Source organism: Sus scrofa, chromosome 17, assembly GCF_054392235.1.
Source record: "Sus scrofa isolate SSC_HxYL_T2T_F1_AM1 chromosome 17, Sscrofa_HxYL_maternal_Yorkshire_Landrace_v2.0, whole genome shotgun sequence".
In the NCBI taxonomy this organism is placed as follows: domain Eukaryota; kingdom Metazoa; phylum Chordata; class Mammalia; order Artiodactyla; family Suidae; genus Sus; species Sus scrofa.
In genome coordinates, this window is record NC_139399.1 from 55,604,425 (window position 1) to 55,623,275 (window position 18,851).

At 45.4% G+C, this 18,851-nt stretch overlaps 1 protein-coding gene across 5 annotated transcripts; it reads right to left on the reverse strand.

The window, feature by feature from the left end:
- Positions 1-1,658: 1,658 nt before the first annotated feature.
- Positions 1,659-15,757, reverse strand: WFDC8 (WAP four-disulfide core domain 8). 5 transcript variants are annotated; one of them, XM_085004268.1, is made up of 7 exons: positions 14,962-15,757; positions 12,288-12,379; positions 9,183-9,292; positions 8,528-8,668; positions 6,161-6,328; positions 3,024-3,164; positions 1,659-2,081 (listed from the first exon to the last, which is right to left on the reverse strand). In XM_085004268.1, exons 1-7 carry the CDS (start codon positions 15,055-15,057, stop codon positions 1,942-1,944), a joined length of 888 nt encoding a protein of 295 aa, XP_084860394.1. In that variant the 5' UTR covers positions 15,058-15,757; the 3' UTR covers positions 1,659-1,941. The 5 variants fall into 5 exon arrangements, with proteins under 5 accessions (XP_084860394.1, XP_020933491.1, XP_084860395.1 ...); XM_021077832.2 differs by having other exon boundaries at positions 14,870-15,641; XM_085004269.1 differs by lacking the exon at positions 12,288-12,379 and adding an exon at positions 14,870-14,927 and having other exon boundaries at positions 15,280-15,523.
- Positions 15,758-18,851: the final 3,094 nt, after the last annotated feature.

Below are 18,851 nucleotides of genomic sequence, written 5' to 3' on the forward strand. Positions count from 1 at the left end.
AGCTACCGGCCTACACCACAGTCCTTAACCCACTGAGCAAGGTCAGGGATCGAACCCACGTTCTCATGGATACTAGTCAGATTCGTTGCCGCTGAGCCACGACAGGAACTCCCAGTGGTGAGTTTAAAGCATCAAAGCGGAAATGAGGGCATGGTAGGAAGAAGCAGGGCCACTCAAGTGGTCAGTCATCTAGGTTGCTCGGAGCTTTCCAAAAGCAGAAATTCATGGATGAGGGCAGCGTGGTTCTTTGTCTCGTGGTTTTATTAGAAGCTGTATCACAGAGCTGTTCATTCAGGAGGATGTCTTTGAAACGGATGCCTCGGCACTCAAAAGCTTAATGTCTGGCACTTATACTACAGAATCCTTTCCCACCGACGTCTCAGTCACCCTGGATCCCACAAAGAGACTAGGGAACAGAATTTCTAATGAACAACCAAGATGCCTTAAGCAGCATTATCCCTCTTATTCTGCTACTTGTATTCTCCTAAACTCAGCCCAGAGGAGTGGATATAGTATATATACCATATTATATTTACAATCAAATCACTTTCCTCTACACCTGAAACTAGCACATTCTAAATCAACTATATTTCAATTTAAAAAAAATTTAGCCTACCCCCCCAACAACCCATTATAGAAGGAACCAAAAGTAGGCAAGTTTCCCAAATCGTTTTCCATGCTAGTTTTTTGAGGTAGTGTGACTCAAGCAGCAGAGGAAACAAAAATCATAGACCTATTTTTCTTTTCACTATAGATATGAAGATTCTCAAACTATTTGCTAAAAGAATCAGCGGTGTATTGATTCAGCTATACTTTCAACATGAATAAGGTCATTCCAGGAATATGAGGATGGGTCAAATTATGAAAATTTATATAAGTTATTTTATACCGACAAATTAGAAGAAAAAAATTTAGGAGTTCTCTTGTGGCATGGCAGGTTAAGGATCCAGCATTGTCCCTTAGGGTGCTGCTGTGGCATGGGTTCGATCCCTGGCCTGAGAATTTCCATGTGTCACAGGTATGGCCAAAAAAAAAAAAACAAACAAACAAAAACCAAACCATTAAATGACTAGATGCTGAAAAGATATTTGAGGAGTTCCCTGGTGGCCTAGCGGTTAAGGATCTCACGTCACTGCTGTGGTTCAGGCCACCGCTATGGCACAGGTTGGATCCTTGACCTGGGAACTTCAGCATGCCATGGGTGTGGCCAAAAGATATTTGACAAAATTCAGCAGTAATTTTCCAACAGCAGCTATAAATGAATAAAGAGGAAACAACGCAAGGGTGATAAAACTTACATCCCAGACCCAACAACGAATGTCATTTTATATAGACATTGACTCTAAAATAAAGAACTGGAGTTCCCATTGTCGTGGCAAAGCGGAAACGAATCCAGCTAGGAACTGTGAGGTTGTCGCTTCGATCCCTGGCCTTGCTCAGTGGGTTAAGGATCTGGCGTTGCCGTGAGCTGTGGTGTAGGTTGCAGATGAGGCTTGGATCCCATGTTGCTGTGGCTATGGTGTAGGCTGGCAGCTACAGCTCCTATTAGACCCCTAGCCTGGGAACCTCCATATGCCACAGGTGCGGCCCTAAAAAAGACAAAAGACCAAAATAATAATAATAATAATAAAATAAAATAAAGAACCGGACAGGGATTGATACCATTGCCTTTATTTTCAACATTATTTCAGAGGTTCTACACAGTATAAAAAGACCCAAAGATGTTTAAAAGTAAGTTATTTAATGGGAAAAAAGAAAAGTCACATTTATTCTCATTTTTCAGATGATGTGATTATCTATAAGATCAAAATAACCCTATTGAGTATTGTTATACATAAGACGACAATTTGGCAAAGCAGTTGGATGCAGGACGATATGGATAGCTTTTTATTGTACTACTCATAATTAAGTACTTTGATGATAACACTTTAAACTTACTCTTCATTTCAGGGAATCCAGGCACTTCAGTCCACAGCGCGAACAGCACTTCGCTGTCGATGGGCAGTCAGCATCCTGCAGGCACATGGGTTTTTCAATCCTGGAACATGTCGGTGGCTTGTTTGGGCAGAAACCTGCTTTGACTTTATGGGAGTAAAACAGGACACTTGACCTTGAAATACTTGACCATAGGTTGAGACAAATTTGGGGAATCTTGGGAACCCTAAACAAGGTTTTCTTCTGGTTAAACCTCTTAATTCTTCCCTCTTAGAGTAATAATGGAGTGGAATAGGCAGAGCATCAACTTTCTCTTTGATAAATAATTTTAATAATTATCTGAAAGCATCAAAAGTTATTGTCATAAAATCTGAGAGGATTCCTGACTGCCCCTACAAAATTAATAGGTTTGGGTTGTCTAATCCCAGAGTATGAGAAATTAGAGAATTAAGAGAGCGCCCAGAATCTCCTTGTCTGATCAACTGTGGACAGCGAGGACCATAGCGGGGAAGCGAGTTGCCTAACAGCGCACAGAAAACCAGTGGGAAAGTTGAACGCAGTTGAAAAGTCTTTGCTTCCCGCCACCATTCCATGCTATTCCTCAACACCCTGGGACAAGACCCCAGTCTCTTAGCACCACATGGGGAAATGAAAGGGGTTCTTAAAAGCTGGAGCGTTCACTTCTACCCCAACAGCATCTTGCTACCCGTCTTTTCCCCAGCACGCCTTACGTGAAATTCTGCGCAGGCCTAAGGACTCATTAGGAGCGTACTTAATGGTTATAAATTCTGTTGTATGCCTACATGGCTACTGTCACCTTGTAGGCCATTGAAGAATGAGGCTCAGAATAAATAAGTGTTCATTGAGAAAAACAAGGAGGGATACCATGCACGATGGCTTGGAAGAACTGCACGACCGTCTCCCAAGATTAGGAGCGTGACATGAGGGCCCTGGTTGGGCATTACATGGGGCAATAGTCCCAAGAGACCTCTAAGGTTAACCTAAGGGGCATCCCCCACTTCACGGGACAGCATGACCTTCTTAGCATAGGCCCAGCAGACTTTGGGCGGTCTCTTCGTGGTGCTCACCTGTCCAGGCCATGGCACAATCAAAGCCACACATGGATTCACAGCATTTTTCTTTTAGGGGGCAATCGAAGTCACCCCTACATGAAGTTGAACACCTCATACGGTCCTTGAAAGGGAAGAGTGGGCACTGTCCAGCCTTGACTGAAACGAGAGCAGATGTGAGCACCTTCAAAGCCCACCCCATCCCACCACCCTTCAAACAGCTGCAAAACTAGCATCTTTCTGTGACACCATTCATTCTGCCCTGCCCAGAGTCACCTCACCTCTAGTAGCCCGTGGAGGGATGAAATGCCTCCCTGTATCATGAGATGCCATAGAAAGAGAGTTAAGCTTGGAGTTTGAAGCCCCAAGGTAAAGTCGCTGGCCTGCCATTTAATGAGTGTCTTTAGTTTCCTTCTCTGTAAGACAGGAGTAATTATATGAAATCCACCCAAATCAATGTAAGCTACTTTAGGGGCTGTGCTTGCTCTGCTTCGGATAAGGAGTGACAAGATCTGACTCATATTTTGAAAGAATCATTGTGAGGAGCTCCCGTGGTGGCTCAGTGAAAATGAACCAACCAGTATCCGTGAAGATGTGGGTTTGATTCCTGGCCTCAATTCCACTCAGTAGGTTAAGGATCTGGCATTGCCCTGAGCTGTGGCATAGGCTGGTGGCTGTAGCTCTGATTAGACCCCTAGCCTGGGAACTTTCATATGTCATAGGAGAGGCCCTAAAATAAATGAATAAATTAAAATTCTTAAAAAAGAAAGAATCATTGTGGCCACTGTGCTCCTAATAGACTGTAAGAAGGGAAGGACAGAAACAAGATCTGCTGGGAGACTGTTGAAGGGAATCCAAGTGAAAAGATGGCACCTCAGGTTGGGGTGGCAGCTGTGGAGGGGGTAAGAACTGGACAGATTCTGGATCTATTTTTCAGGTAGATCTAAAATGATTTTTTAACAACGGATGTTGATTGAGAGAGCCATCAGGGGTGATTTAGACTTTTTTCCCCCCAACAAAGATGGACAAAGCGGAGTTCCTGTCGTGCTGCAGCAGAAACGAATCCTACTAGGAATCATGAGGTTGAGGGTTCGATCCCTGGCCTCGCTCAGTGGGTTAAGGATCCGGCGTTGCTGTGAGCTATGATGTAGGTCGAAGACAAGGCTCGGATCCGGTGTTGCTGTGGCTCTGGCGTAGGCAGGCAGCTGTAGCTCCAATTAGACCCCTAGCCTGGGAACCTCCATGTGCTGTGGGTGCGACCCTAAAAAGACAAAAGACAAAAAAAAAAAAAAAGAAAGAAAAGAAAAAGAAAAGATGGACAAAGCTATGGATAGAGCAGGTTTGAAGAGGGAGAACAAAGATAAGAGGTTCGGTTTTATTCATTTAATTATGTGTTTGTTTATTCATTCATTCGGGCCACCCCCTCGGCATAAGGAAGTTCCTGGGCCAGGGATTGACTCTGAGCTGTAGTCCAGGAGTTCAGTTTTGGGGAAGTGAAGTGTGAGGTATTTGTGAGATCCAGATGGACGTGCAAGGTAGGCAGGTGGAGCACAGAGTCAGATTTGGGCTGAAGCTACACCTCTGTGGGTCACTAGCACGTTGATGGTATTTAAACCGGTCCTTCAGGATCTTGTGCGTGTTTCCTGCTCAAATTCAATGACAGCAGGAAGCGTTTCTTTCCTTTTCATTCTCCTCCTTCCTCTTCCTCTCCTCCTCCTCTTCCTCCACACCCACCTCCTCCTCCTCCTTCTTCTTGCCCCAAACCTAAATTTCCCACACACCAGCCCAAGCTCCTTTCCCTGGCCTCTTCTTTCTACTGGTTCCTGAGAGAAAGCCAAGGTCTCGCCCACAGCACCACGAATGAGTCTTTATAGGCTTCCACAAAGGGAAGCTTCTTAGTCCTCACTTCATATGAGGTCAGGCCAGGGCACAGGATTTCCTTGGCCATCCAGGCTCCCTGGGCTCGTGGAATGAAAATGCCAGCTCTACTCCTGACCCACTGGGACTCCTCGGGCAGCTAACGTCACCTCCCTGACTCTGTTTCCTGGTCTGTAAATTGGTGGTGCTGGTCCATTTTTCAGCCCGCCTCACACGGCATCTGAGGCCGACCTTCTCATGCTGCCTTGGAAGGCACACTGTGCTGCATCTTGACAATCCCCATCTCGGCTATGACCCTTTTGGAAGCCCACCCTACTGGGCGGCCGCCTCGTTAACTCTGTGTGGGCTGGATCGCATAGAACCCTATCAACCTCTCCGTGAGGTATTTGCTATTATGCCAGTGTTACAGGGCGGGGGCGGGGGGTGCTGACACTCAAAGGGGTGAAGACGTTTGCAGTAAGTGGGAAAAAGAGCCTTTTGACCCAAGTCATTTGGCTCCTAAGCTCTGTAGCACACTGTCACCCAGGATTACTGATGAGGATGGTCCCGGGACGAAGGCCTTAACCCACAGCCTTGAAGTTTGCTCCATTCCACTCCTCGCCTGCTCCATGCTCCACTCCCCTTCCGTGGAATTCCAGGGCTGGCCTGTCTCTGCTTCGCTCTTGGGTGAGTCCTCAGGTAATAATCAGCAGGTAAATATGATGAGGAATGACCTATTTCCAAACGGTAGACCTGACTCTGGGTCCCACTGGTCAAACTCTTTTTTTTTTTGCTATTTCAGGCCACACCCGAGACATATGGAGGTTCCCAGGCTAGGGGTCAAATTGGAGCTACAGCTGCCGACCTGCGCCACAGCCACAGCCACATCAGATCCAAGCTGTGTCTGCGACCTACACCACAGCTCATGACTTCACCAGATCCCCAACCCGCTGAGCGAGGCCAGGGATCAAACCCTGCATCTTCATGGAGGGCTGGAGATTTCTGCTGCACCACAATGGGAACACCTTGGCCAAACTTTATTAACCAGCTGATGTGCACCATCTCATTTGGAGGGCACCAAAACTCCATCAGGTAAATGCTATTACTAGCTCCATTGTATAGATAAAAAAACACAAACTCATAAAAGGCAGATGACTGATCTAAGACCACCTAGCCAGTGAATGACAGAGCCGAGACTTGAACCAAGGCAGTTTAACCTCAAAGCCTGAGTCTATAACTAGGCTGGTGCTATTTCTAGTTAGAATAAACCCTCCGATGGCCAAGGGGATACATCTCACCCGTGGATGAGCAAGCCTTCATGCAGTCCTCCTTCTTGGAGAAGTTGTTGGCATTCCCAAGGCAGCCTTGATAGATAAAGGTTTTGCATATACGATGTTTACTATGAAAATACCAGTGCGTGGTTTTATTCTTACACTTTCCACGGTTTACGGGTAGCATGCAGGGTTCTGAGGGCAGGAGGCAAAGAGAGAACATGAGGGGTAGCGAAAAGGGAAGGGGTCAAGCCCTCAGCTTGTGTATAGTTCATGGCGTTATTATCCAAATCATAGAAAGAGCCATGGCCAGTGACAGTTCTGGCTCCAGCTCTATGTGACTAGTCTACGTTGCATGACATCTATGAGCATCGTTTCTGCCTTGCAAAAGATGTAATGAAGAGCACAGAAGAACGATTTGGGAGGCTCCCCTGCGGTGCAGTGTGTTAAGGATTGGGTGTCACCACAGCTGTGGCACAGGTTGCAACTGCGGCACAAGTTTGATCCCTGGTCTGGGAACTTCCACATGCTATGAGTGCAGCCAAAAAATAATAATAATAAATATTGGAGTTCCCGTCGTGGCACAGTGGTTAACAAATCTGACTAGGAACCATGAGGTTGCAGGTTCAGTCCCTGGCCTAGTTCAGTGGGTTAAGGATCCGGTGTTGCCGTGAACTGCGGTGCAGGTTGCAGACGTGGCTCGGATCCCACGTTGCTTTGGCTCTGGTGTAGGCCGGTGACTACAGCTCCGATTCAACCCCTAGCCTGGGAACCTCCATATGCCGCAGGTGCGGCTCAAGAAAAAAAGGCAAAAAACCAATCAATCAATAAATAAAATATTAAACAAAAATTTTAGAAAGGGAATGATTTGGAGCTGGTCTTTCTTCTCCACTGATCTGATGGTCGAAACTTGCTCAGGAACTATATCCAAAATGCCTAACAAAGTGCCTGGCACAGGAGTTCCTGTTGTGGCTCAGTGGGTGAAGGATCTGGCATTGCCATGAGCTGTGGGGTAGGTCGCAGACATGGCTCGGGTCTGGTGTGGCCGTGACTGTGGTGTAGGCCGGCCGCTGCAGCTCTGATTGAACCCCTAGGCTGGGAACTTCCACAGGTCACAGGTTCAGCTCTAAAAACAAAGAAAGAAAGGAAGGAGGGAAGGAAGGCCCTGGCATGTAGGAGGAATGATATTCTGAGAAAGAAAAAAAGCAGCTCCTTCCGTCTGAAAATTGACCGGATGCTCACAGCTAAGCCATGTTGTTCTCCTGTCGGATATAATCTCACAGGACCCCCACATCAAACGTCACTTTGAGACACCACAGTGGAACCCAAAAAAATCCCCCTGAAACTCACAAAATACCAAACACCTAGGGGTGACTCAGGCTTCTCTAGCAATTACAGCTTTAGCCTCGCCTGTTCCCTCTGTAGATTAGATTCACCAAGCTACTCAGTCACAGAATCGCCCCCACTTTCTGACAGCACTCAATCTGGGACAAACCCCCACTGCCTTAGCTCCTCCCCCCAATGACCCAATCAAACCTCAATCCTGCAGTAGATTCTTCACCAGGTTCTTACTGAGATGGCTCAGACTGTCGGTGGTGAACCTTCTCCCTCACTGTGACAAGTAATCAACTCAACTTGTTCAACTGCAGGCCTGCTCCTCATGGTCTTTGGCCAAAGGGCCTTGATAATAGTTGTCAAAAGAATGAACGCATCTATATAAAATGCGCAGTTCCCTATTATTACGTACTTTGAGTTACCAGGAAACCTCCGTGAAGACCAAAGAATCAGGAAATAACCCCAGTCTCTGAGCTGACTGAGGTTTATACTTGCTGCAGTGCCAACAATATTCTTTGTTTTTTGTCTTTTTTTTTGCCATTTCTTGGGCCACTCCTGCAGCATATGGAGGTTCCCAGGCTAGGGGTCTAATCAGAGCTGTAGCTGCTGGCCTACGCCAGAGCCACAGCAACGTGGGATCCGAGCCGCGTCTGCAACCTACATCACAGCTCATGGCAACATCAGATCCTTAACCCACTGAGCAAGGCCAGGGGTCGAACCTGCAACCTCATGGTTCCTTGTCGGATTCGTTAACCACTGAGCCACGACGGGAACTCCCAATATTTTTGACACATAGTGAACACGCAGGAAGTAGGAGTTATTTGTGAATGATTGAATCTGGGACCAAAGGTGACTGCCATCAACAACAGCAGTTGATGTCCACCAGGCCTCGACTCACTCTTTGTATTTGATGGTTGGGAGTCCAACTCCAGAAGGAGGAAAGCTTGAACCCTGGCCTCTCTGTCCTACCGTCCAAGGGAATGGTTCGGCCAGTTTTGGACAGAGCAGCACAGAGGACAAGTCACAAAGCACCTCTGTTCTCAGCCTGGATGCCGATACCTGCATATGGATCCATGCACTTCTTCCCACAGGCGAAGGCGCAGCACTTCATGTGCTTCTTGCAATTGTAATCTGTTTGGCACAAGTCTGGGACTCTAGCATCACAGGTGAGCCTTTCTTGGGGGCACTTTCCTGGTTTCTCTGTAAGAAAGAAGTGTCCAGGAGTTCCCGCTGTGGCTCCATGGGTTAAGAATCTGACTAGTATTCATGAGGATGCAGGTTCGATTCCCAGCCTTGCTCAGGGGGTTGAAGGATCCGGCACTGCCGCAAGCTGCAGCATAGGTCACGGAGGTGGCTCGGATCTGGTGTTGCTAAGGCTGGGGCATAGGCTGGCAGCTGCAACTCCAATTCGACCCCTAGCCTGGGGACTTCCATATGCTGCTGGCACAGCTGTAAAAAGAAAAGAAAAAAAGAAAAAAGAGTAAACTTGGAAAAGACACCTACCAGGAAAAGTTTAGGAAATAAGTTTGGGGAGTAATTTTGGGCAGAGCAGGTGAGGGAAGGATTGGAAGGGCTCAGGGTCAGTGAGCAGGGCTAGTTCTCTGAAGCCACAGTAGAAGCGGCCTCATCCGACAGGAGTCCCTGCCTTGCATCTAACCCTTGGTCGCCAAGAACACCTCCCAAAGAAGAACGGCTGCAGCTTTTCTGAACCCACCTTTGACTCTGCGGTATAGCGATGCAGATGTCTGCTCCAAAGAGAGGAAGAGAAGCAGCAGGAGGGCGCCATTCCTCCAGGAGCAGGTGGAGCTGCGTGGAGGAGGGTGCCTGTGGGAACCAGAAGAGCGCAGGGATGAGGCGCAAACCGGAGAGAGGCACGAGCGTGTGCAGAGGAACCGTAGAGCCCACCCACCCATTCCCTTAGTTCGCAGATGAGAAAACCAAGGTGCATCATGGGGAGGGGGTCTGTCTGATGTCACATGGCAAGGAGGGCAGGACCTTCCGTCCCAGCACCCTCTGCCATGGTGCTACACCTTATCTATCCAGACACCTGCCTGCCGGTTGCCTTGCTCCTGAGTGAGAGGTCACGGGTGAATGATCACAGCGATTTTTCTGGAACAGTTGCAGGGCTGGTTTGCCCGTAGTCACTCCTGGGGCAACCCCAGGCACTGGTGAGAACCTTTCCTTTGCTCCACTGATGACAAGAAAATGATGGTATGAGATTTTCAGGAGGGTCTGGGTTTATCCCACTGGGTTTTAGTGCCAGGACATCAAAAACGATCCCATTTGACCTTGGGGTAACAAAGGGATCCTTCATTCCTTCTGGTGGACTCAAGCCTAGGAGATTATGAAACTCCCAGGCAACTGAATAAACAGATGCATTCCCCCACTTGCTCAGGCCTCCATTTCCTTCCTGACTCTTATGTATTTTTTAAAAATAATGTGAAGAACTGATAATGTCTTACTGTATTACCTGTTTTGGAGTAAATGCATTTCAAAAACAGCAAGGGAGGGAGGAAGGAAGAATGGGAGGAAGACAGAAAAGAAGCCGGGGAAGAAGGATAAAGAAAGAGACAGAGAGTATTAATGCAGAGTATTAATGCCATACTATGCATCTGTATGACTGGGGGCACTTTAGACACTGAGAAAGAAGCAGTCTTTTCCAGATCTTCTAAAGCCATACTATGTGACTGCCTAAAAGTAAAGATTTGTGTCCATTTATATCCCCCCATCTTTTTTTTTTTTTTTCAGAATTCTAATCCTACATCCTCCCCAAATTTTCCAACTGGGCCTGGACCGTTCAGGGATGGGAATTCTAGCTCCAAACACAGTGATCTTGACTTTGGTCCTGGCTGGGTCACTTGTAGCCAAAGCTATGTCTTGGATCCTCAGTTTCCCCATCTAGAAAATGGGAAAATACAATCTACCTATCAGCTTTGTTGTCATCGTGAGCATTAGATGAGATGGCGTAACAATTATTCACCAAGTCGTATGGAATGGCCAAAAATTTAGTGTTCGTGGCTGGACCTGAATTCAGTTCGTGGATCCCCCACTTACCAACTGTGTGTGGCCCTGGCTCAGTCACCTAACCTCACTGAGCCTCAGTTTTTCTTGTTTCTTTTCTTTCTTTCTTTCTTTTTTTTTTTTTTTTTTTTTTTTTTTGCTGCACCTAAGGCATGTGGAAGTTCCTGGGCCAGGGATCAAATTCGTGCCACAGCAGTGACCCAAACTGCTGTAGTGACAATGCCAGATCCTTAACCCGCTGTGCCACAAGAGAACTACAAACCCCAGTTTTTCTTAAGGGGAACAATAATAACACCTACTTCACAGACACGAGAATTCCTTGAACTCTTGTGTAAAGCAGGATGACTGGCATAAAATAAAAGCTGAATATATTTAGTCAGTAAACAGGCAGATCCTGTCATGGCTCAGGGGTTAACGAATCTGACTAGCATCCATGAGGACGCAGGTTCGATCCCTAGCCTCGCTCAGTGGGTTAAGGATCTGGCACTGCTGTGGCTGTGGTGTAGGCCAGCAGCTACAGCTCTGATTCGACTCCTAGCCTGGGAACTTCCATATGCCGTGGATATGGAGCAAAAAAAAAAAAAAAAAAAAAAAAGCAATCCAGTAGAAAACATCTTATTCCTAGAACCTCATGGTCACAGTAAGTGAAATAATTAAATTTTAATTACTATACATGTTCTTATTACAAAACAGTATAAAAATATCATGAATAAAAGGCTTTGAGCATAAGATTATATTTCATCAGATTAATAGTCTGGGGGTAAGAGGAATGGAAATAGGAGTCTGAGGAGAAGAAAAGATGTTTTAAACTTTCCAACTGTTAAAGTGCTTTTCCCCTATTTTTTAACTGAATGATGCTGGGTATCAAATTCATAAGGTGTTTTGCCCCGATCCATGTTTTAAAGTTATGTAGCAGCTTTTAAAAAAATACTAATATTTACATATTTGCATAATGCATTTCAGATTCATTCGTGTTGTTGTGTGTTGTTTGTACCATTTTATTGCTGATTCATAGTCCATTATATGGATGTACCACAGGTTGTTTATCCATTCAATAGCGAATGGAGGAGTTCCCGTCATGGCGCAGTGGTTAACGAATCCGACTAGGAACCATGAGGTTGCAGGTTCGGTCCCTGCCCTTGCTCAGTGGGTTAAGGATCTAGTGTTGCCGTGAGCTGTGGTGTAGGTTGCAGACGTGGCTCGGATCCCACGTTACTGTGGCTCTGGGTAGGCTGGCGGGTACAGCTCCGATTCGACCCCTAGCCTGGGAACCTCCGTATGCCACAGGAGCAGCCCAAGAAATGGCAAAAAGACAAAAAAAAAAAAATATATATATATATATAGCGAGTGGACATTTCCAGTTTGGGGTGATGATGAGTAAACACCCTACAAACATTTGTATACAGGTTTTTGCATGAAATAAGCTGTCTCTTGGGTGGGATCTCTGGGGTACATGACAAGTATGTTTATAAGAAACTGCCAAAATGTTTTCCAAAGTGGCTGTGCCATTTTGCATTTGGACCACTTGCTCCACGGACTTGCTAAACCTTCGTACTGTAAACTTTTTGACTTTAATCACTTTAATAGATGCATAGTGGTAGACTGCAAGACATTTTAAGAGATTAAAGTAATTAGCTTAAATTTCTGGAACCCTAAGAATCTAAGTCACCCAGAATGATGGCAGGGAGATTTCTCCTATTTCCAGACTTTCCTCAGGACAATTTCAAACCCAGTGGGCTCCTTGGTTCCTGAGCCTGGGTGGTCAGGACTTTCCCCAGAACCCTATCATTGAACCTACCTCTTTGCCCAGCCTTTCCACGTGGCAGAAGTTGCTCTTTGCACTAAACTGAGGAGCATTTTGCAATTGAATGGTCTACAGATGGTCAAGAGCTGGGGAGACAAGTGAATTTCCAGGTTACAACCTTTGGGAACTACAGGTAAAGACCCCACTATGACTCGACTACACTTCACTATGTTACTGCCCCTGTCTCGTGTCTCTCCCCTGCCATGTCACCACTGGTAACCGCTACTTTGTTCTCTAGATCTGTGAGTCTATTTCTTTTTTGGCCACATTCACTAGTTTGATTTATTTATTTATTTTTTGTCTTTTTGCTATTTCTTTGGGCTGCTCCTGCGGCATATGGAGGTTCCCAGGCTAGGGGTCGAATCGGAGCTGTGGACACTGGCCTACGCCAGAGCCACAGCAATGCGGGATCCGAGCCTTGTCTGCAACCTGCACCACAGCTCACAGCAACACCGGATGGTTAACCCACTGAGCAAGGGCAGGGACCAAACCCGCAACCTCATGGTTCCTAGTCGGATTCATTAACCACTGAGCCAAAATGGGAACTCCTAGTTTGATTTATTTTTTAGATTCCACATAAAAGCGATATCATATAGTATTTGTCTTTCTCTGACTTTTTTCACTAAGCATAATATATTCTTTAGGTGCATCCACATTGCTGCAAAAGGCAGAATTTCATTCCTTTTCACAGCTTCTTTATCTATTCCTTTGTTGATGGACACATAAGTTGCTGCCATATCTTGCTATTGTAAATAATACTGCTATGAACATTGAAATGCATGTATCTTCTCAAATCAGAGTTTTCACTTTTTTCCAAATATATACCCAGAAGTGTAATTGCTGGATCATATGGTACTTCTATTTTCAGTTTTCCGAGGAATCTCCATATGGTTTTCCATAGTGGTTGCGCCAATTTACATTCCCACCAAGGTAGGAGGGTTCTAAGAGAGTATATATTTTTTATTATCATTGTTATTTGGCTGCACCCATGGCATGCAGAAGTTCCTGGATGAGAGACTGAACCTACACCACAGCAGCGACCTGAACTATAGCGGTGACAATGCCAGATCCTTAACCCACTGAGCCACCAGGGAACTCCATAAGGGAGCATCTTTAAAATTCATTCATTTTCCATATTATCCTAAAAACTCACTGTTTTGATTTAAATCCATTTCTTCAAATTTCTCAGATGATACACTTGTGCTTATTCAAGCTTTACTGTCTTATAGGAAACTAGTTTGTAGTTATGAATTCTTGGAGGGGTCTTTTTTCACACTCTACTGAATGGATAAATAAAATGCGGAATACAAGAGTTCCCATTGTGGCTCAGTGGGTTAAAAATCCAACTAGTATCCATGAGGCTGAGGGTTTGATCCTTGGCCTCGCTCAGTTGTTTGAGGATCTGATGTTGCCGTGAGCTGCTGCTGTAGAGCTGGTGTTGCTGTGGCTGAGGCATAGGCCAACAGCTGCAGCTCCGATGTGACCCCTAGCCTGGCAACTTCCATATGCCGCAGGTGTAGCTATAAAAAGAAAAAAAAATGTGGAATGAATATAATGGATAAAAGGAAGGGAATTCTGACACAGGCTACAACATGAGTGATCCCTGAGGCCATTATGCCAAGTGAAATAAGCCAGTTACCAAAAGACAAATATTCAAGGATTCCACTTACAGGAACTACCTAGAGTAGTCAAATTCTTAGACTGAAAGTAGGCTTGTGGCTTCCAGGAGCAGAGGGAGGGGGAAATGGGGAGTCATTGATTAATGGGTACAGAGTTTCATTTTTGTAAGATGAAAAGTGTTAACGAAGATGGGTGATGGTTAATAGTTGTTCAACAAGATGAAGGTACTTAAAACCACTGAACTATGTAGCTAATACCTGTATATAACTTTTATATACTTTTATATACATGTATGTATATGTATTTTACCACAATTACAAATAATAATGTAATAGAGCAGGACCCTATGGGGTCGTCCTGGGGCAGGCTGCTCCCCCCATCCCCTGCTTTAGCTCCGCTCCAAAGTATCTAGATAACAGTATCTGATGCACATTTCCTAAGTCGTTTTACAGAAGCTAAACCCACCACCAAATGGAAGAAATTAACTACTTGATGACCCTGAACACATAGCCCCCAGGTCCCCTGGCCCCTAAGGATTCATAAGGCGAATTCCTGCGACACCACCCTGGTACCCCACCATCAACCAATCAGTGAATTGTGCACAAGCAGAACACTTAGCCTGAGACACCCCCCCAACCCCACCCCCCCTAACTGGGCCTTTAAAATGCTTTGCAATTTTAGTTTGGGGATTTCAGGCTTCTGGGGGCGGGGGGGTGGGAGTTGGGGGTGCACAAGCCACCCATCTCCTTGCCTGGCCTGCCATAAACATGCCTCTGCTCCAAACTCCGGCATTTCCATTGGTTTGGCCTCCCTGGGCATCGGGCACTGGAACTTGTGCTAATGATGATAATAATACAGGGAAAGAGGCTGGATTTCTGCTCAGAGATGTAGAGAACGGAACAAACCTCCCAAGCTTACACTGAAAAAAATAGCTGGACAGCTTTTCTTGAACTCACCGGCGCGCTGAGATCACAGGGCAACCAACTCGTCCAGAATCTAGAGAAAGACAGGCACCTGCAGGGAGAGATCCGTAACGAGCATTGATCACCTGGGGGGCAGGCAGCCGGGCACCAGTACCGGGCTGGCAAATGGCTGGAGGCTGAGTGGCACTGGCACAACAGAACCAAGTCCGTGGAGTCCACATCCTCTTATAGACTTTTCTCCAGGAAGACCACTGGGTCCTCGGAAAAGATTTTCAGAGTTTTCTTTGTTGTTGTTGTTTGTTTGTTTGTTTGGGGGAGGGTGGCCACCCCATGGCATATGGAGTTTCTGAGCCTGGGATCAGATCCAAGCCGCTGTGGCGACCTAAGCCGCAGTTGCAGCAATGCTAGTTCCTTAATCCCCTGTGCCCGGCGGGAGATCGAACCTGCGTCCCAGCGCTCCCAAGATGCTGTTCATCCCATTGCGCCGCAGCGGGACCTCCAAGATTTTTCAGAGTTCTGATAACATCTCTTTGGTGGGGCAGCACTGGGAAAGGGAGAGAAGGCAGCCACCACCGTGGAAGGGGCAAGAAATTCCACCTGGAAGCTTTCCTTTCTTTCCTCCTGAGAGAAAGCTTCAGTCTTAGGAGAGAGAAGCAGCACTGTTGCCCTAAGGGCACAAGGGAAATCTAGCAGCTTGAGGAGGGGCAGAAATACTGGCCAGGTTCAGAAACCCCTGGCGGGGGAGGGGGTGGGCAGGATCACTAAGACCACTTCTGTGAGGCCCCAGGACACCGCCTCTGCCCAAGACTGAGAATGGACCCCAAGCACACCCACTCCCGCCCCATCTGGTTAAAAACAGTAATGAGTAACTTGCAAGAGAGTCATCTCAGAGACACAGCACAAAGCTGAAATCTGAGCAGTGATCCAGGGGGAAAAAAAATCTTCTAATTAACCTGGCTCCGCTCCAAACCCAGATACCATTTCTGTTTTGAAGATGGGCTTTTTTTGGGGGGGGGGGTGCACCTGAGGCACATGGAGGTTCCCAGGCTAGGGGTGGAATCCGAGCTGTAGCTGCCAGGCTACATCACAGCTCACAGCAACGCCGGATCCTCAACCCACTGAGCAAGGCCAGGGATCGAACCTGCATCCTCATGGATGCTGGTCAGATCTGTTTCCGCTGAGCCACGATGGAAACTCCTGAAAACAGAATTTGGAGTCTGTGGTGCACTCAAGGTAACCACAGTGACAATAAATCAATAACCACCAACTCAGCCCCTCTCCGAATCAGGTCAACACAAATTAAAGCCTAGGAGAAGGAAAGGCGAGCCCATTTCCAGGAGTAGAAAACTATCTGCTGGGTCTGGTTCCTTGTCTCTCCCACAGAACAGAGCTATAAAAACCAGAAAGTAAGTCAGAGCAGGCAGATTGGGAAAGCCCATAATTCAAGTATCACATTGCCAATGATGAGTTTCCTGGCATGTTTTCCCATCAGGTGTCCATGGTCAACCTGGAAACAAGCACTGAAGTGCTGATAGAGCTGCAGAAGGAACTTTCTAATTTGGGCTTGATGCATGATACAGGGAACTTGTAATGCTCAGAAGGGGTGCAGAAATCCCCCAGATTTTTTTCCTCCTCTTTTTCTTCTTTGTTCTTCTGCATCCTGGGCCCTAAGAAATTCTATGGTAGTGATGGCTGCAATGGATGCCTGGGAGCTGGAAGGAGCCAAAACTCGGAGGGAAGGGAAATCTTCCTCCGTTGGATGCAGCTGTAATTCTAAGAGAGTGGGTGGCCCTCTGTTGTCCTCCGTTTCTTTTTTCTCTCTTCGTTTCTTCTGCCACTTGGTCCCAGATGTGGATGCAGTTGTGGAAGTGCCCAGCAGAGCAGGGTAACCAGAGCCCCAGCTTTTTGGAGTTTTGGAGAAATAGAAGGTACTGGGGAGATGACAGGAAAAGGGCCTCAGGAGAAAGAACCGATAAAGTTATTTATTTATGCCTAGGTTCACCTCCAAGTGTGCATACGTGTATGTAACCCCGTCTGATATTGAGAATTGAACTAACAAATACACCCCCTCCGTAGGTCCCAGACCAGCTACTAGGGGGTGCCCAGGCAGGGACGTTCCTAAATGAACTGCAAAGCCTTCGAAACTGAACTGACATTGAAAACACAACCCACAGAGGAGAATCTGAACGTTTCAGCCTGAACCTAACCGCATCAATGCCCTTTGAAAACAAAATATCAACCTTCTCTGTTAGACTTGAACAAGATTCAGAGTCTTATAACACAACGGTCAATATATCTGATATATATATATATTCCCAAATATATATATATATATATCTGATATATATATTCCCAAATCCAAAATTATATAACAGATGAAGGAAAAGGAAAATATCAACTCATATGAAAAAAGACTATCAACAGACTCCAGTTCTAAGACGGAGTAAATGGAATTATCCAACAAACTCTTTTTTTTTTTTTTTTTTTTTTTTTTGTCTTTTTGCTATTTCTTGGGCCGCTCCCGCGGCATATGGAGGTTCCCAGGCTAGGGGTCCAATCGGAGCTGTAGCCACCGGCCTACGCCAGAGCCACAGCAACGCGGGATCCGAGCCTTGTCTGCAACCTACACCACAGCTCAGGGCAACACCGGATCGTTAACCCACTGAGCAAGGCCAGGGACCGAACCTGCAACCTCATGGTTCCTAATCGGATTCGTTAACCACTGCGCCATGACGGGAACTCCTATCCAACAAAGTCTTTAAAGGGGCTGTTAGGGAAATTGTTCAGCAAACAATCAGGAACATTCTTGAAACTGATGGAAAAATAGAAAGTCTCAGCAAATAAATAGAAGATATAGACAAGAATGAAGTGGAAACTTTGTAAGGGAAGAACATAATAACTAAAGTAGAAAACTCACTGGATGGGCTTATTATCAGAATGAAGATGGCAGAGACCCGAGCAGTAAACTTAATGATGGAGCAATTGAAATGATCTAACATGAACAATAGGAAAATAGGTATATTTACCGAAGAATGTGTACAGAACCTCAGGGACAGTGATAAAAGTTCTGACACTTGTTGTCAGTCATGGAATGAGAGGAGAAAGAATAAAATGCAGAAAAAATATTTGAGGAAATAATGGCTGAAAACTTCTAATTTTGTTGGAAGACATAAGCCTATAGACCCAAGAAGTTTGTGGAGCATTTAAGATTTACTTTCATAGCAACTTACAAGTATATAATTCCATGAGGCTTACATAAAACATCTTATAGCTATGACAGCCTATTTTATGCTGATTTAATATTTAACTTCAATATGGTACATATATGCAATGAAATACTACTCAGCCATAAAAAAGAACAAAATAATGCCATTTGCAATAATGTGGATGCAACTAGAGATGATTATACTAAGTGAAGTAAGTCAGAAAGAGAAAGGCAAATACCATATGATATCATGTATATTTGGAAACTAAAATATAACATAAATGAATTTATGCAGGAAACAGAAAATGGATTCACAGACATAGACAACAGACTTGTGGTTGCCAAGGGGGGAAGGGGTGGGGAAGAGGTAGTGGGAGATTGGGGTTAGCAGATGTAAACAATTATTGTAAATAAAATGCACAACAAAAAAGTCCTACCATATAGCACGGGGAACTCTATATTCAATATCCAGTGATAAACCATAATGGAAAAGATATTCAAAAAAAGAATGTTTACACTTATGATGGAGCATGATGGAGGATAATGTGAGAAAAAGAATGAATATGTGTATGTGTGACTGGGTCAGTTTGCTGTACAGTCGAAAATTGACAGAACACTGTAAACCAGCTGTAATGGAAAAAATAAAAATCATTTAAAAATAAATAAATATGTAAAAAAGAATGTTTAAAAAGAGGCTAAAAATTTTAACTTCAATCACATATAAATTTCTACCCTTTCACTCCCCCCTTTTTAATTTTTGGATGTCACAACTGACATTTTTTATGTTGCATATTCACTACTAAATTATCA